The sequence below is a fragment of the Bemisia tabaci genome, chromosome 7 (assembly GCF_918797505.1).
Source record: "Bemisia tabaci chromosome 7, PGI_BMITA_v3".
Taxonomy (NCBI): domain Eukaryota; kingdom Metazoa; phylum Arthropoda; class Insecta; order Hemiptera; family Aleyrodidae; genus Bemisia; species Bemisia tabaci.
Window position 1 is genome coordinate 21,804,745 of NC_092799.1, and position 18,192 is coordinate 21,822,936.

General features: G+C 42.3%; 1 protein-coding gene across 1 annotated transcript; it reads right to left on the minus strand.

Annotated features, from left to right (window-relative positions):
• Window positions 1-17,146: 17,146 nt before the first annotated feature.
• Window positions 17,147-18,079, minus strand: LOC140225063 (uncharacterized). Its single transcript, XM_072302551.1, has one exon. It carries the CDS (start codon window positions 18,077-18,079, stop codon window positions 17,147-17,149), a length of 933 nt encoding a protein of 310 aa, XP_072158652.1.
• Between the last annotated feature and the right edge of the window lie 113 nt (window positions 18,080-18,192).

Below are 18,192 nucleotides of genomic sequence, written 5' to 3' on the forward strand. Positions count from 1 at the left end.
CCTCTTAAGCTCAAGTTCCCCGACGGACGAAATTGAAATTATTTCGGGCCGAACCAGCCTTTCTTCGTTTTTTATCCTTTGCCTCCCTCCTTCTTCTCTCTAATCCTTTCTACCCCCTCCATTCTAGAGCGTAGGTGCAACGGATATGAGAACATTAAAAATAAAAAAAGGGAGGAAAAAACATGCGGGGACCGCAAATACGTACACTGGAAAAAAAACACATTGGATCTAGAGTCCAGACTCTTAAAAACATCGACAAGAAAAAATATTTTTGATTCAATCAGATTTAAGCTTAAATCAAGAAGCAAGCCTCTTAATTTACGCTGATTTCGTTTTGATTCAAGCAAAAAGCCGATTGAATCAAGAGTATTTTTTCTTGTCAATGTTTTCAAGAGTCTGGACTCTAGATCCAATGTGTTTTTTTTACAGAGTAGGTACTAAAGAGGTGCTCTGTGGTCAGTAGGGTTTAAAGGTAAAAATTGTAATTTTTTGGATACAGAGGAAGAGATCAAAGTAATCGACTGAAAGTTGTTTTTAAAGAAAAGCGCGCGCTTTTTACCAAAAATGTAGCCAAGGTTACATAGCATCCAAGAAGACACGTTTTTGGAAACTCCAAATAAGATAGTAGTCGTAGTAGTAGAATATTTTATTTCAAAAACGGTGAGAAAAGTTGGTACGAATTTTGACTGCACAGTCTTTGGTTGAAAAATTTTGCAGCAATATCAAAATATTGAGAACTTCTATATTTTCAGACATTTTTCAACACAACCTGGCGAATCGTGCTGTTTACCATGTATGCATTTACAGAATGGGCCTGTTGCATGCAAGAGATACAGCCGCGCGAATAGACTATTTAGAGGTTAAATGACACGAAAATTACGATGGTCACATTAAAAAAGTCTGAAATACACTCCTTACTGCGCAATTTGCGTTGTTAGGAACGCGCTTTTTCAAATTTCCCGCGTCTGGGGGCAGTTTTCTAATCACCGGAAACGAGCAAACGGCAGGCTCGGTGATTTCCGGAAGATGTCGAGTCGTTGTTGTTGTTGTTGTTGTTATTTTTTCCTTCAGTTTGTTTGCAAACCCAACGTGATCTCTTATAGTGGTCCATATACGCTTTACGCAGTAACCAAATCGATCAACTTTTAAATATCCAACGCAATCCTTCTACATTTCATTTCACGATATCACGAGCTCCGATTTTTAGGTTATGTTGTCAGTTTTAGTTGACCGGAAATAGCCGCGAGTTGCCGTTAACTGTTTCATTAGAAAGCTGCCCCCAGACGCGGGAAATTTGAAAAAGCGCGTTCCTGACAACGCAAATTGCGCAGTAAGGAGTCTATTTCAGACTTTTTTAATGTGAGCCTCGTAATTTTCGTGTCATTTAACCACTAAATAGTCTATTCGCACGGCTGTATCTTTTGCGTGCAATACAGGCCCATTTGATCATAAGAAAGAGGGTATCAGTCAAAGTTTTTTCAAACAATGTCTATGTAAAACCAACAAATTGTTCTTCTCTTCCTAGTTTTTGTTTGTGTCTTGAAAACCTTTTGAACCAATCAAAATTTTGCCTAGAAATTCAAATGTTTGATATCCGGAGCATCATTTTCCATAAATAGAAATTAGCAGTCGAGTTCTGCTTATACGCTTCGAGTGAGACATCTATCTTTTGAGAACTTTTCGGGCGATTAATCTCAAAATTCTGAGGGAGCCGTTCATTTTAAGTATTCCATAATTAAGTATTGTAAATGAATACATGGCCGTCGTTAAATTTTTGCGAGGGATTTCCGAAAAACAATTGAAAATTCAGAGATATTGCTTGAGAGGCTACGGAATAACTTTATTGTGGTTCCGCACCCAAAAAACTAGGCACTGAATTATGAGCGCCCAGACCTGCCCAAAGAATATAGTTATCGAAAGTTAACACCACCCAGAGAACGATCTCCTCATCTGATATGCATTCGAAAAAGCTATCCCATAGCTTTCGAGTCAAGTTACAGTTTAATTTATGATATATCACTCCTCGCACGTTTATGTAATGAATTGATGATAACAGGACCAATATTGCGACACGATGAAAGCTAAATTGGAGCACCTCACATCGTTGCTCTCCCGGCATAAGGACGTAACCACACTTCGAGATGAGCCCTGTCGACCGTACAACTCCGTGCTATTCAAGGCTCACTCTTAATTCGAGTTACTCCTTTTTGTTGGAGGATCGACGAAATAATCGCCTGCACGCATTTCCTCACGTGGGATTGGTTCCTTGTTTTTCGAGAGTGGCCGCAAATTTGAGAGCTGCGACAGCCACGAGTTCGATGCAGTCAGATACCATCTTCCGGATCGAAACTTAAAATGCCTCGGTCGTGAGAGATGACGCAGCACGCTGGGCCTCTCGGCAAAAACCGCGGATGTGCGTACCATTCTCGATAGAGTTACGTTGTTTTTGTTGATCGGGGCAGCGTGGTCGTCCAACTGCACGCATAATCGCAGTTTTTCAAAATCGAGAGTATCTCGGTCGTGCTGAGGATGACCGCGATGTGAGCCCTCTAATGTTGCTAAATTTCTCTCGATGAAATGTTCATTTTCGAGAGACGGTATTAATGTTTTATTGGATGTTTTAAGATTTGCTGAAGTGACTGGCGGATCTAGCCAACGGAGATGTTGCATGTGTGAGGAATTTGCGATTTGACTGTTGATGTTTGCAGTCCATATCGATGGTGTAAGTCTGCAACCACGCATCTCGTTTACGGTGTTTCAGAATCTCCGCTCCTAATTCATTTTTTTTTTAAAAAAGAACAAATCGACATCATCGGTGACTTTTTCATAGAATTTTCCTCGCACAGGGAAGAAAAATCGCGGCAGTTTTTAAGAATTTCCGTGGGAAGTTTTCAATGTAAAAAAAGTATGACAGGAAGTCTGCCACGTCGCGAACCGAGATACGTGGTCACGGACTTACACCATCGATATAATAGTTCATTATTGCAAAATATAGTCCATTTATTTTTCCAGGTTGGCCATAACTTGTCTAGGTCCCTTTGGAAATCAGGAGTCCGAGTAATTCTCGAAGGAGAGGGAGAAAAATTGCCGTAAAGGTGGGCCTAGGATTTGAAAGAACTCCGGGCACGTGCCGTGTGCTAGGTGTCTAATGTCACAGAGCCTGGATAGGCATGTGGAAGGAGCATCATTTTAGGGAGTCAAATCGTTGGGGTCATCCGACAATAGAGCATCTGCCAAAATTCAAAAATCAAGAGGAAGGTACCTAATATCGGACCGGTGTACACACTCCGCGGCTGTTGCCCTTTATCACACACACCACCTCGCTCTCCACGCACCGTGGAGTCCACGGCGTGGACGCGACACGACGGCTGCAATCACCGTTTTGTTGACTGGGGTCATGGTTTATTTTTATTCGCATCGTAAATAATACGACCGAGCGCCTGCAACGCGAGTGACGAACCACCTTCGGCAGTTGGTCGCCATGTCTCCTCCAAATAGAATTTCAGACGCCATCATGAAAGGTTTGCCTCGCGCTCCTGTTGCATTGATTTGTCCGAGGTGAACTGTCGTGTTACGAAAAGAGCTGTAGGCTGATTATTGATAATGATAGACAAAGCTATAGACAAAGAAGATGAACCGATGACTGGGAAACATTACCATAAATGTTGTAGCCTTATTATTGAGAGGCGTTTAAGAAACAACGGGTGGAACCTTGAGCTGTTTCGATTAATGTTTGTAGTCAGAATCAGTCGAACAGCATTTCACTTTGCCTAATTTCTCCTCAATCTTCATAATTTGACAGATGATAAAATACTATAACCAGTGGCGTGGCGTGAATTGCGATGCATCGATTATTATGCCATTGAAACCTATGAAAAAGGATCGATAAACAGAGTGTTCGCAGCGAACACCTTAAATAGTCGATTCTTTACCATAGGTTTAAATGGCATAACAATCGATACATCGCAATTCACGCCACGCCACTGACCATAACAACTTGAAACTATCAGCAAATTTTCCTCGTTTATGAAGGGGACACAAAATTGCGTCAACCGTTTTGGTGTAGAGATGGACTCTCAGGATAGCGTGGGGTATCCCCTCCATTTTGGCCTCAACTTGAGAGCTTTTTTTGAGCTTGGAAGATGATTTTAGAGAAAACCAGTGCCACCATCGTGTTCCTCGCGAACTTTTCCGTAATAATCAACAGTCAAATCGCAAACTAAGCAGAAAGGAACCAAGCCACACAAGTTATTGCCGAATTCAATTGGGCGATTAAATTTGTACTTGAAAACGGCTGTGCTGATTTTTGTGCAAATTACGGTGAATTTTCTGCACATTACAAGGCAAATTCTTTAAAATGTTTGAATAAACCCACACACATGTTGTCTTGTATGAAATTAAATTCCCCATTAAATTTGGCAATGGCTGATATGGCTTGGTTCCTTCCTGCTAAACGCCGTCTCTGCTTGGCTCATCCATAAAAGCACCTGTCTGCACGAGGGAAATGAAAAAGAAGGAGCAGAAGAAGGAGTAAGAAGATGAAGGAGAGGAGGAATACAGGAACAGAAAGGGGACGAAAACGGACAAAATAAGAGAAAGAAGATATATATTTCGCGAAAATATTTTTTTTCGCGAGTGATATGTTAAGGAAGCAACTATATCAGCTTGAGAGTTGTGATTGAGGTATCCCTACAAATGCAGGCGGGCCCAGCCACATTCCTCTACCCAACATGAAACGTTTATCATGAATTGATGGAACCATTTTACCGTGAGTGTTGAGAGCCGTAACTTCTAGCCTTTTACTGCTGAAGGAAGAAATATTTGAACCCTTTTCGAAGAATATCATCTCCATTTGAGTATTACAGGAATGAACGGAAATTTATTGAATCACACATGAACTATTATTTCCCATTCGCTTACAGCACAAATTATCCTCGTTAAGTTCAGTAAAAAGTGAAAATGACATATATTTCGGTAAATACAAATTGAAAAAGCTAAGACCGTAAAGCAGCCGTGGCTCACATTTTTTGTGCGTATAATACTTTATCTTTGATGGAGGTAGATACGGTGGTTTTTAAAAAGGTGATGGGCATTTTTAGTTGCGGTCAAAACTTGTAACTACATCAATAAGTTCATCAAGTGACGAGTTGAAGTTTTCCAGAAAAATGTCAATTTTGAAATGATTTGAAGGAAACTGAAGTTTTCTTACGGAATACCTAACTGAAATCGTTGGGACTATGTTTCTTATTAGTGACTTAAACGCTGAATTAAGAATGTAGGACTTAAGTGAAGAGTGAGGATTGATAATATGACGTCCATTCTGAATAAATTAACGTAGTTTGAACATTCGAGCGTTCGTTTGAAGTGAAAAAAATGTTAATCTAACGTGTGCCTCAAATGACCTTGTAACTCTCGATGATTTGAGTTTCTGATTTCAAACTAAGGGATAATGACAGCAAGTCTAAAGATGGAAAAAAGCGGTTGGAAACACAAATTTCGATTGCAATTTTTTAAATTTGTTGAACATTTTCGTTTGGATTCCTTATCAAAATTTCTCACGTTCCTCCGTGAGATTTTATAGATTGACATCCGGAAGATGAAGAAAATCGGCGAATTCCCAAAACATTAACATCACTGGAAAAAAATTTTGTGGATCTAGAGTCCAGACTCTTAAAAATATTGACAAGAAAAAATACTCTTGAGTCAATCAGATTTTTCCTTGAATCATGGAGCCAAGCCTCTTGATTTAGGCGGATTTCCTTTGGACTCAAGCAAAAAGTCCGATTGAATCAAGAGTATTTTTTCTTGTCAATGTTATTAAGAGTCTGAACTCTGCATCCAGGCGACTTTTTTCCAGTGATAAGTTCCTCATAAGGGAAAAAATGAAAAAAACTTAAATGCCACAAATTGAAACAGGCGTTCTCCAACTCTCAGCATCAGCACTTTCCCCATTCATATTATCACGAAAAAATAAACGAGGGAGAAAAAGGGTAAGAGAGATTGATTTTTGATCCGATATACAGCCGTTCGCCTGATCAAACAAGAGCCTCGCGCAGACACACAAAACCAAAGGCACGCGCTGCGACGCACCGAACGCAAAAGGGAGGGCCAAACTCGCGCATCATCCTATGATTTGTGAAGATATCAGATTTCTCCGTGAAAAAAATCCCTCCGCCCGGGATTTTTTTGCTACAGCTTATTCTGCCGTGCTAAGGAAGAACGCCGTATGAACATTCGAGCGTTGCCAAATTTCCTCTTAGAAAATCTTTATTTTTGAAGAAGTCATAAATATTTAGCCTTGCACTGAAAAAAATCTCGGTGTATTTACTAAGAAAAGGGTAAAATTACCAAGAATTCAGGTTTTATTTGATCCCAATTTTTTCTTAGTAAAATTACCATTTAGGATTGGTAATTTTACCGAGAAATCTCGGTAAAATTATCGAACTTTCTCGATAATTTTACTGGGCCTGGTAAAATGCCAATATTTTTAATCGACTGTGGTAGAATTACCGAGATAAAATGGCAAAGTTACCGGAATTGATTACCAATAACATGGTATTCTTGCCTGAAAAAAAACATAAAAATACGGTTTTTTAGGTAAGCTACCAGTCTGTCTTGGTAAAATTACCAATAATTGGTAAAAATTGTAGATGGTAAAGGTCCAACGGACCGTGGTAAAAACGCCGAGAATTTTTTTCAGTGCAAATTTTCCCGAAAATTCGTGAATTACCAAAAGAAATTTGGCAACGCCTGAAGGTTCATACGGCGTTCTTCCTCAGCACGGAAGGATTCGGGAGCGCAGGCGCGGGCCGCTATGCGTCGACAGGGATGGATGTCAAATAGAGGTTCCGGGGACGGTCCCGGAGGCTGAGGAGGGAGTCGACGACAAGAACGGAAATAACTTGACACATTGAGGAAACGGTACTCGGCCGGAAACCGACTCCACAGATGTCCCGACGAGACGCGTCGCCCCAGAAAGCCCTGCTCCTGCCCGTCTGCCACACGCCTCACACGCGTCCCCAAGACGCACTCCCTCACTCACACTCGGACAAAGGCACCGTAATGCCGATAAAAAAATTAAAGACGGGTCCGGAACAGTTATTATTTCATATCGCACAGGATGTTAGCGGGGATTGTTCCAGCGGGACAAAAGCTCTCGCTCTTGTGCCGCGCCCACAAATGTGAGCTTAAAGGGGGCCTTTCGAGATCCAGATCCGATGAATAACGGTGCCGGGCCGCCGCAGATGACTTGATAACGCGATTAAGAGGTTTCGGATTCGGTCGCGAGCTCAGTTTGGTCCTCGGCGCGCACCTTGAAGTCGTCCTTCTTCCACCCTCTCGAAAAAAGGATGGGGTGAAAAGGGAGGAAAGTGAATTTTTTTCTAATGAACGGAAGCCCATTAAAAGTATCTTTTATTGCGAATCACTATGTAGCAGTTGCAAAGGAAATTGTTTAAAAGAAAGAGGGACCTTTTTCATTTTTTTGAGGTCCTTTAAGTCGCCTTTTCCACCCTCTTAAAAAAGGATGACGGGAAAAGGGAGGAAAGTGAATTTTTTTCTAATGAACGGAAGCCTATTAAAAGTATCTTTTATTGCGAATCACTACGTAGTAGTTGCAAAGGAAATCGTAAAAAAAAGAGAGAGGGACCTTTTCATATTTTCGAGGTCCTTGAAGTCGCCTTTTCCACCCTCTTAAAAAAAGGATGACGGGAAAAGGGAGGAAAGTGAATTTTTTTCTAATAAACGGAAGCCTGTTAAAAGTATCTTTTATTGCGAATCATCACGTAGTAGTTGCAAGAAGAATCGTCAAAAATAAAAGAGAGAGGGATCTTTTTCATTTTTTTCCTCGCGGGATTTTTCCCTGGTATTAAGAACCCAGACTAGTCGAGGACTAGAGTCTTGGGCCCTTTTCCTGTCCTAACATTGGCATTTTAAAGGATAAAAATGCAAGAAATTGAAAAGAAAACTACGAGAAAGAATAGAAAAAGTACTCAAAAGTTAAGGAAACTCTTAACTATACTGCAGGCACTAAGAATGACCGACTTCTGCATGGTGTGGAGAAGGTGATCTGGGAGTTTTAGCTCTTTCAGGCGTTTATTCAGGCTCTCCGGTTCCGATATGACCCCCGAGGGGTTAAAGGTTATTTTCTACATTGAGTCTTATGGAGAAATAAAACTTCATACCTCTTTTTCTCAGTTCCAACTTAATGTGGATTGGTTCCTTTCTGATGAACTCGGTCAAATTGAAACTCTCCTGTCTCTTCTTCTTCTATCTATTCATTTTCCTCTCCCCCCTTTTCTCCCCAATCTTTTCTCGCCTCGTCCACTTTCATTTTCCCCATGCAGGAGATGCCTTTGTAAATGGAACAGGAACAGTGGTTCGTTATTTTGAAATGTAGCCCAATTAGACTTTTTTGCCTTCTATTTTTCAATTGTTTTTACTGTTAATCGATCAATTAAATTCGTTATGGTTGTAGCCCTGATTACATACATACTAAACACTTGCTAAAGAAATAAAAACCATTCAAGAATCAACGATGATTATGTTTTTTTAATACAATAATGGTCTGGGGAAGAATCAGAGGACGACATCAATGGAATGATTATATTTATTGTGGTCCACGTATTAGAGCACGGGAAGGACTAATAAATAGACCTGAGCGTTTGTTTTCAGGTCGATGTTAGATCCACTATCTCCTTGAAATCAATATCTTCCAGGTTTTCAAAATACCACCGTAGCCTGGATTCAACATTTTTATAGCGCCATTCTCGATGCGTATCAGATGTGTTCGAGCCACAGGTGCGCTCGCATTTTCATGCTTCGGACTGAGATCTTGGGAGGGTTTTAATTAAACGCGTTAAACACGCTTAGTTGACATTTATTCCCATATTATGGTAATGTTCCTACAATGTTACACCAATGTTGCATTCCCGGACACGCTTCGAGTGGCCATTAGAGATGGTCTGAATCGAAAAAGCAATCTTTTTTAATTGGAGCCAGCGTGAAAAAAATGTTCGGTAGAGTTGCTACATACTCGCAAATGCAGCATCATGAGGAAAAGGGGATCAGTGGGACATTTCCTTCTACTATTACACTCATGCTCTTAAAAATTCAGGTATGACTTCCGTGTGGATATAAGTGCGTTCTAAAATAAACCTAATTCGAAGTTACGGAGGGAAAGTAATATCATTGAAGTATAGTCACCTTTGAGCATGAGGACAATTTTTTCGCAGTGACAGCACTAGGTAGGCAAACAGATGTACTGCAGATAAGGACAGACGGAAAAGACTGGACGTTTAGTAATGCGACAACGTCTTATGAAAACATTTTATTTATACAAGTGCCGAGGTTAACCTTAATTTGATTGTCGAGACGAGCTTGTGGAAACGAGTAGATGCACTGTGCTCACATCACTTGAATTTTCGGAGGACAAATGCACTGAATTTTGCAATGAGGAGCTACTATCTCCGACGTATCCTTAAAATCACTGATCTGCATTGGAAAACTAATGGCCCATACGTTGTTTCCAAAATGAGCAAGAAACAGTAGCTCCCAAGCGCAATATGCAGTCCACATTGGCTGCGGATGCGCTCCAAGATACTTTAACCATATCATACCCTAGCTAAAAATACAGAGAAAAAAAACCAACTCGACCTTTCGATATTCCGATAAAGAGGTTAAGACTTTTTAATGGCACAAAGTCATGACGATCACACGATGAGGATTTGCAAGAAGCCGCGCATCTCTGTATCGCTCCCTGCGTATGTTGCCGCACAGTGTATCCAGTCAATAGGAGAGGTCGGACAAAATTTGGAAACTTTAAACGTTTATAACTACGTTTATACTAAACTTTGAGGTTCTAAAAGTGGTTCCATTGGTTTCCTCGTCAAATTTTCTACTAGAGGCTCTCTTTAATTTTTGAAATGTGAAAAAATAAACACCAAAATTTGCAGTTGTAGTCTAAAATTACACGACAGACCTCTTTACTGCCGTGCTAAGCAAGGACGCCGTAAATCCATCAAAATTTTCCCTCGTTTTTAGGAACTTAACACTTTATGAAATAAAAACTGTTTTACCCATGAACCTCAAATTTTCAGGATAAGTTCTTGATAGTATTTGCGAAAGAATTCTGGAAAAACATTGTCCCAAGGTACACAAGTGTTTCTGCTACGATACATTGTTTCCAAAAAATGTAAAATGGCGTTTACGGCGTTTTTGCGTTGCACGGCAGTTTAGTTGACTCAATCCACTGTGTGCCGTGGAGAAAATATGCGAGTGGGAGACTCAGGGCAACGATCCAACGGAACGTTGAAGAGGATTACACTGAGCCCGGGAGACAATTCCACTTCCAGCGCAGCAGAGCACCAAGGTTATGAAATGAATCAGAATCCACTGGACCGAGGTTGGGAGGCTGAAAAATTGAGAAGAATGCGACAGGTGTAAATGGCACGGCAGGTATCGGAATTACGCGACATTCCTCATCGGACAGTCACAAAGACCTCTTTTCCTTCGCTTCCAGCCGGGCCGGGGCAGGTTTACCTGCTCTCCTCCGCTTGGCGCTATGCTGTGCTGTATTATCTCATTAATGCCGTGCTCAGTAAGAACGCCGTATGAACCATCAGGCGTTGCCAATTTTCCTATGACAAAAAACCAATTTTCAAGAAAATCTGTAGATATCACTGCTCCAATTTTTCACAGAATTTCGTTCTCAGTTTGATGTAAAAAGTCTGAATATTTCAGGGAAAAATACTCGAAACTTCCGTCAAAAATAAATATTTTCAAAGAAAAAATCTGGCAACATTCGCAAACGTTTAAGGCGTTTTTACTTAGTACGGTGGATTAGCTCACGGTCTGGTGCTGGTCATGCGTGGGAGTTCTTGAAGTACGTGGCGTAAGTTTCTATCGTCATGTTTTGTGCGTAGCTTCATCTCAAATTTCTCTTTCACTCAGCTTTTACTTTTACCCTTCCCCGGATCAAAATTTCAACTGAATCGTAAGGTTGTGTCCTATAGTTGGATCACATTTTACAATACTGTCGTACCAAGGAAGAACGCCGTCTTACTGTTCTGCCAGCAAGAAAAATCGAGGGAGTTTTAGTTCGCCCACAGGCGTGACATAAAGGAGTCAATACCAGATGTCTCATTTTCGCCTTCAATTTTGATGATACTTCAAGCACATCCATAAAGCACGAATAGTGGTATCAAAGAGCCGTGCGGGTTCGAGAGCCTTAGTAGCTCTCTATCTCGTCACTACATTGAGCATCATATTGATGGCCAAAGTGAGAAACCGTGTATCTTCATTTATGACGATGCAGACTACCTGTCATACTTTATTTTGTCTCTGAAAAACTAGTCAACGTAATTTATTGAAAATTTCCTCGATTCTTCTTCTCTGTTAGCAGAATACTGTGTAAAAATTTCAAACTACGAAGTTGCCTTGTTTCTCTTCAAAAAAATAAAGTAGAGGTGGAAATTTTGAGACAGCGAGAGGGGGATACGTGCTTTTGTACTTAGCCCGTCGATGGCTAAGAAAAAGTAATTTTTTAAATGAATGCACGCCGGATATTCACGAATTCTGCGGATGAAGAAAGGTGAAAAAATAATCTCAAATGTTAATTTAAGAGGGAGGCATTTTACAGCCCTTATTACTATTCTGCCTTGATTGCGAAAAGAACCGTAATTGTAAAATTTTTGAAATCGAGTTTCTTTCAAAATTCGTCTGATCTCTTTTAAATAAAATCACGGAAATAGCTATAAAACAGCAAAATTCGTCTTATTTTTTATAAAAATGAGAGCGAGACATATTAGGAGGCCGTTAGTGCGCAACAAATGACGTAGTTTCAGTCAAGACAGCCGTCTAATTAGAATTATTCCTCAAGAGAGACAATGAAAATAAGGCTTTTTTGAATTTAATGCCGCCCTTTCCTGACGATTTCTGACCTGAAAATGTGTTTGTTGTGTGTCCAAGACGCAACCACGAATGCATGCAGAAGATAGCGCTTGCGGTCGTATTTCCGAACACTAACCTAACACGAAAATGAATAACATCATTTTACGAGTATATATAATTGAAATGAAATCGGTCGATTTAAAGTGATCTAAACGATTTTTGAGAGTCTTTCGGATAATTGCGGTGGCAATTCGACAAAGAACGGAGGCCTCTTTCAATAAAATTGTCTGCTCCCAATCAACTGGCCCACTTTCTTAAAACTTAATTTTTGCTATTACGGCTCTCTTCACTATGGCGGTAGGATTTGCATGACCATGGGTGCCGCGTAACTGCGGGTCGATTATTGAAATTGATAGACAAAGCTGTAGACAAAGATGACAAAAGATATATGGAGGGATCCTATTGGTGGAAGCAGGTGGTTGCAATGGACAAAAAAGGTAGGTAATAGACCAAGTAATGGTAACCTACGAGGTACCAGATAGTTAGTCCATCATTTTCTCCCTTAGTCTATAGGAACAACCCATTTCAACCAACAGCGGGTCAATTGTTGAAATTGATAGATAAAGCAATAGAAAAAGAAGACATAAGGAGTATGGAGCGATCCTATTGGTTTAAAGGGTTGGCTCCTATAGACTAGGAGAGGAGATGATGAACTAACCAGAGCTTCTCTCGTGGGTTGCCGTTAGTAAGTCTAGTATATATCTTCTTTTCTCATGGCAACAGCCCGCTTCCACCAATAGGATCCTCCCATATCCCGTTTGTCTTCTACGTCTATTGCTTTGTCTATCAATTTCAACAATCAGCCAGCAAGATAGCTCCATACTCCCTATGTCCTCTTTGTCTATCGCCTTCTCTATCAATTTCAATGATCGGCCCGCTGGTCAGTAAAATCGATCCATCAGAGGCCGAACGAAGGCGGCCAACCAGCACGTCGCAAGGTGTGAGTCGCCTTTTCAATCTCGGAGACGATGGTCTCTGGTTTCCGCTCGGGCGCGAATTCAAGATCCGACGCGTTGCCCAACCGTCCAAGGTGTTGGGCAAAAGTGACTTTGGGTTTCGGTAAGAGGAAGAGACTAAATAAAAGGAAGTGATTAAATATAGTCGCCCGCTTTGTGCCGGTGTACGTAGATTATCATTGTTATTATTCGCTTTTCAATTGATGTCGGGATTTCGTCATTTTCCTTGGTTGCGAAGATCTTATTCAGGAGCCGGAACATAATGCACGGGCAGGGACACCCCGCTTCCCGGGCGGCGGTGGCGGGCGGGCCCGGGGGAGGGGGGGAGGTCGGGGAGGTGCGCGGCGCGCGTCTGGCGCGTGGCCCTGTCGTCCCGTCCTGCGGGCCCCGGGGCCCTGTGGCCCTGTGCAGGTGATAGAGACGGTTTAAAGGCCCCTTTGTCCGCGAGACATCGGCCGACACTCAAAATCTCTGCTCGCAGTCACTTGGCCAAGGGAGAGAGGGAACGGGAGGGTCCCTCGCTCCGTGAAAAGAGAAAGAGCAGGTGATGTTTTAGATGCATCTAAAGCCGACGCTCAGAGCAAGGTTGAAGAGAAAAAATATACGTACAAATAAGCAGGAGCGGACTGAGCTAGGCGTAGCTACTGTCGTATGTGTGAGTGTACTTGCGTCTGTGTGCGTGTGCGTCGAGATTTACTTGCAGGATTGTACAGGGTGGTCCAGTATTAGAATCATATTTGTAGGATACAAGACTCGGATTCTAAAATGAGGTTTTTTTTTCTATCTTGTAAATTTTGCATAGAATTCCTTCCGCTCGCTGTTACGTCCACCGACAATTTTCAATGAAAAAAACATTATTCGTTTATTATTTTCATTTTTCGCAAAATTTTAGATCAATAGAGATGAAACCTGCTGTTGTTAGTAGTTTACAGTTATCGGTTCTCTTTTGAACGAATAGGAAATACTGAAAAACAAGGTCACTCAAATCATGTAGATCTCCTCTTGAAACATGCAATTTTCTTCTTGATACAACCATTTTTTTTTTTTTGATTCTAGAGAATGTTTTTCTCATTTTGGGCGGCAAGTTAAAAAATATTACTTCTTGAATCGAGACAGTTGGTTGTCAGTGTGCCTGGAAAATCATTTCAATATGCACTCACGTAATATTAAACCTTTTATTCCGAGAAAGTTACGTGATGATAAATTGCTGAAGATGACAGCCACCTATGATGATTCATCTATATTAAAGACCGAGTGAGGATAAACGCCAAAAAATCAGGCAGAATTCATGTTCAGGAGTAGACTCCAGCAAAAATAAGATTTAGGGTTCTCCTGGTGAAGCGGAAAAAGGTTTAAAAAAGGAGAAACTCTGCGAGATTTTTTGAATAGTGCCAAAATATGAAGCCCTCCAGGGATCCCTATGGTCAAAGGTTAGGGAGCGATGGCGTCCTAGTCCCCCAAACCAGTTCGTTTCTAGCAATGTAAATTTTTTCAAAATTTACACAAAACCATAACCGGATCCAGACACTTCAAAACTTGGGGGGGGCGTAAGGAGGGTCCGGGGGCTTTCCCAGAAAATTTTCGAAATTTTGAAGCATCTAATTCGCAGTTTGAGTCAAATTATTCACGAATAAGTACTAAGTTGAAGCGTCATTATTTTCTTCCTCTTTCCTCCGTTTCCTTTTCCTCACTCCTTTTTTTCGGGCGAACAGGGGGGGAGAGGGCCTATGCCCCTCGTGCACCCCCCTGGGCCCGCCCATGCACAAAACTCAATTTTTTCTCTTTGGAATTCAAGGGTTTTAACCTTGGAAGACTCCCATTTTTACTAATTTCAAAATTTCACCGCACAATGTCTCACCCCGATGCTTGTACCGAACCCTTGATATCCTCATATTCTCCAGCGAATCACCCTGTATGCACCAGATCATAGGAGTTAGCTTTTAAAGACGGAGTGCTCGGTACACCGGAGCGGATCGGCAAAAGGCCGTTAGCAGTTATGGATCTCCCCCGCGAGGGTAGCTGGGGGGTGGGGTGGAGGGGAGCTTGAGCAGTGATTGTCGCGCGACCGCCCTCTGAAGGCACGTGCTCTTCAGCAGCTGCCTCCGCATCAACATCCATATCCATCCATCCCCTGCGTCCTGCATGCCTCCACACACATGCCTACCCTTCCACCCCGCTAAGCGAAAACCGCACATCTGCCCGGGATCCACCCCGAATTTGCGCGGTTTTAGCTCAAGCCTCCCCACCCCAAATCCCCGGCCCTTCGCCCATTCCGCCCCAGACGCTATTGTTAGTCCTCGGCTATGCAGAATACCACATCTGTTGTCAAACTCGGTGCTCATTGTTTTCGGGCTAGGTATGTGCGTGCTTCACCAAAGTGCACAGGGTGATTTCCTTTAGATCAAGTTCATGGCATAATCAGGCGCGGATAAGGGAGGCGACCTAACTGTCGGTATGAGGAGGACGGCAGGGGAGGGGATAAAAATCAGTTAAATAACGATGAACAAGTCGAATCAAAGGTCCCCGCGGCTGCCTGCTGCTTTTGCGGAGCTTACGGACCCTCCGACCCTCCGGAGTAATTTTTTCACTTAACTTGTTTCAGCCAGCACCTGCACTCGCCCCGATACAAGTTCGTCGCGCTCCTCAACACTTGCGCCTGCTGCGGATTTTTGGAGGGAGTTCTGAGCGACGACTAGCGGAATAATGGAATGGAATATTCGTACACCAGCCGCTAGAGTGTTCGTTTGGATCATACCCCTCGGTTGTGATTTAACGTGCGTTGGCAAAAAAAGTGCCGTGGTGCGCTGTTCTACACTGCCACGCTAAGGGAAAACGCCGTATGAACCTTTAGGCGTTGCCAGATTGCCTATGTTAAAACACGACTTTCCTAGTAAACTTTTGAATATTTTTCCTTACAATTTTCCAGATAATTTTGTTCGCAATTTCGCCTAAAGTCTCTGAAAATGTATAGGAAAATGTTCGCTAAGAACCTAAATCAAAATTGATCAAAAATCAATAAGATGGGTGAGGTTGCAACTCAGAATAAAACAACGAACAAAAGCTGCTTCTAGCTGCAGTAGCATTGAAGAGCGAAACTAATCAAATTGTATATCATCATAGTTGCAACACTCGACCCGAAAAAACTAAAGACATTGGGGTCAGATGCCGCAACATGGCAGTCTGACTAAACTTCAAAAACACGAATTTTCCTCCCCCAGACTAAGACGAATAAGAACTCAAAATAAGTGCCAGAAACCGCAACAAGGCTATCTGGACTTTAGCTCTCTTCTTAGCAGCTCAATACAAAAAATCGGCTATAGGTGACCGCAACGTGGTTCACCTGTTAACACTCGCGAGAATTCGCGAGCATTCAAAAAAGGGGGGTTTTAGTCGCACTTGAGGTGATCCCTTATAGGTTCAAGACCTTAGGCGCAACAAGCCTTTTTAGTCTTGTCTTAAGGGTCTCTCGAAGATTGACTCAACAAAAGATCGCACCGAGGAGTTGGCTCATAGATTCAAAACCATAGGCTCAACATGCCTTTTTAGCTTTGGCTTGAGGACTCCAAGGTTGATCACAAAAACTCTGACGAAACACGGAGCACGTGCTCAGGCAACAGTGTCCGGTCCGGGCCTCTCTTCAAAAGAGGTGACAATAGCTAAATAGACGCAACTTGTCTGTAATCTAGCTATCGCCGGGTTGGGATTCTCGCTCTACGTAACTCGTCCCAGAGACACTGATTAGGAGGAATCAGTGGCCGGGCAACCAAAAACTAAAGCTCGCCAATTCTCGCGAATAAAATGAACAACTTAGTGCTAACAATACAACACACAATAAATCAAAGGCTACTTAGTCAAAAATGCCAACAATCTATCTGGCAAGTAGCAAGGTCCAGGAAAGATGACTTCAATTGAGCAAAATCAATGAGGAAAACGGTACAAATTATTAGCTCTCAGGCCGGCGATCTCAACGCGATCTATCGGCTGAAAGCTAAACTATTTGCTCTCAATTTCAGCTGCAATATCAATCGAAAAAATAGCCAATACGGAACATACCCCTCACCAAAATTTTCCTTAAAAAATTTTCCAATATTGATTGGAGGTAGTTCTATGGTAATCAAGAATCTGTTTTAAAGTGAACCTTAATAATCTATATACTGCACTTTCAGTGTGCTACATGTACAACAATAATATTTACAAGCCGATATCTTTGATCAGGCGGAGACTGACTGCTCAACCTGCAGTCAGCCAGCGGCAGTTTCCTCATTTTCCTCCTCGGCCGTTGTCGCCGCGGGAAGGGGGCACAATTTGTTCACCGGGCGCGTGTACTCGCCGGTAGACGTCCGGACCTTCACGACGCGGACCACATTGTCTCGTCCTGGACAAAGTTCGAGAACGCGGGCGAGCGCCCAGTGCGTCGGAGGACAGTTCGGATCTAAGATAATGACAATATCTCCAACAGCCAGGTTCCGCGTGGGAACATTCCACTTGGCGCGTTGCTGCAGAGTGTGGAGATAGTCACGCTGCCAGCGCTTCCAAAATGACTGGGAAAGTCTTGTCAATAATTCCCAGCGTGACAGCCGGTTGAGGGAGACATCTGAGAGATCGCGCTCTGCCCGTGCTAAGAGAGGTGCCCCGATCAAAAAATGCCCCGGAGTCAGAACATCGATTTCTGTGGGGTCATCCGAGAGGGCACACAAGGGCCTTGAATTTAATATGGCCTCAACTCGCGATAAAACGGTACTGAAGGCTTCAAAAGTCAGTCTCTGATCTCCAATCACTCTTTTTAAATGATGTTTGGTGGATTTAATCCCACTCTCCCAAATTCCACCAAAATTTGGAGCTTGGGCAGGCAGGAAATGCCAAGAAATTCCTTGTTTAGAGCAGTAGGCCTCAATTTCTTTTTGATTTTCAGGTTTGCGGTAGAATCTAGAAATATCATTCAGATAATTCCTAGCACCGATGTAGTTTGACCCACGATCCGAGTAAATATCACGTGGTAAGCCACGGCGACCTGTAAATCGATCAAGAGCTGCGAGGAAGGCTGGTGTCGTCATTTCAGATACTAGTTCCAAATGAACAGCCTTTGTTGCAAGACAGATGAAGAGGCATATGTAGGATTTTACAAATCTAGCTTTTCGAAGCGACGTGTCTTTGGTCCAAAAGGGGCCCCCCATATCTGTTCCTACGGATATAAAGGCACGACCTTGTGCGACACGAGCTATCGGTAAATCTCCCATCAATGGGTTCAATGGACGAGGGTTTGCTCTAAAACAAGTGACGCATTTTG

Coding starts and splice junctions, on each gene's coding strand:
- LOC140225063 (XM_072302551.1), bottom strand. CDS start 18,079: ATGGGGGGCCCCTTTTGGACCAAAGACACGTCGCTTCGAAAAGCTAGA.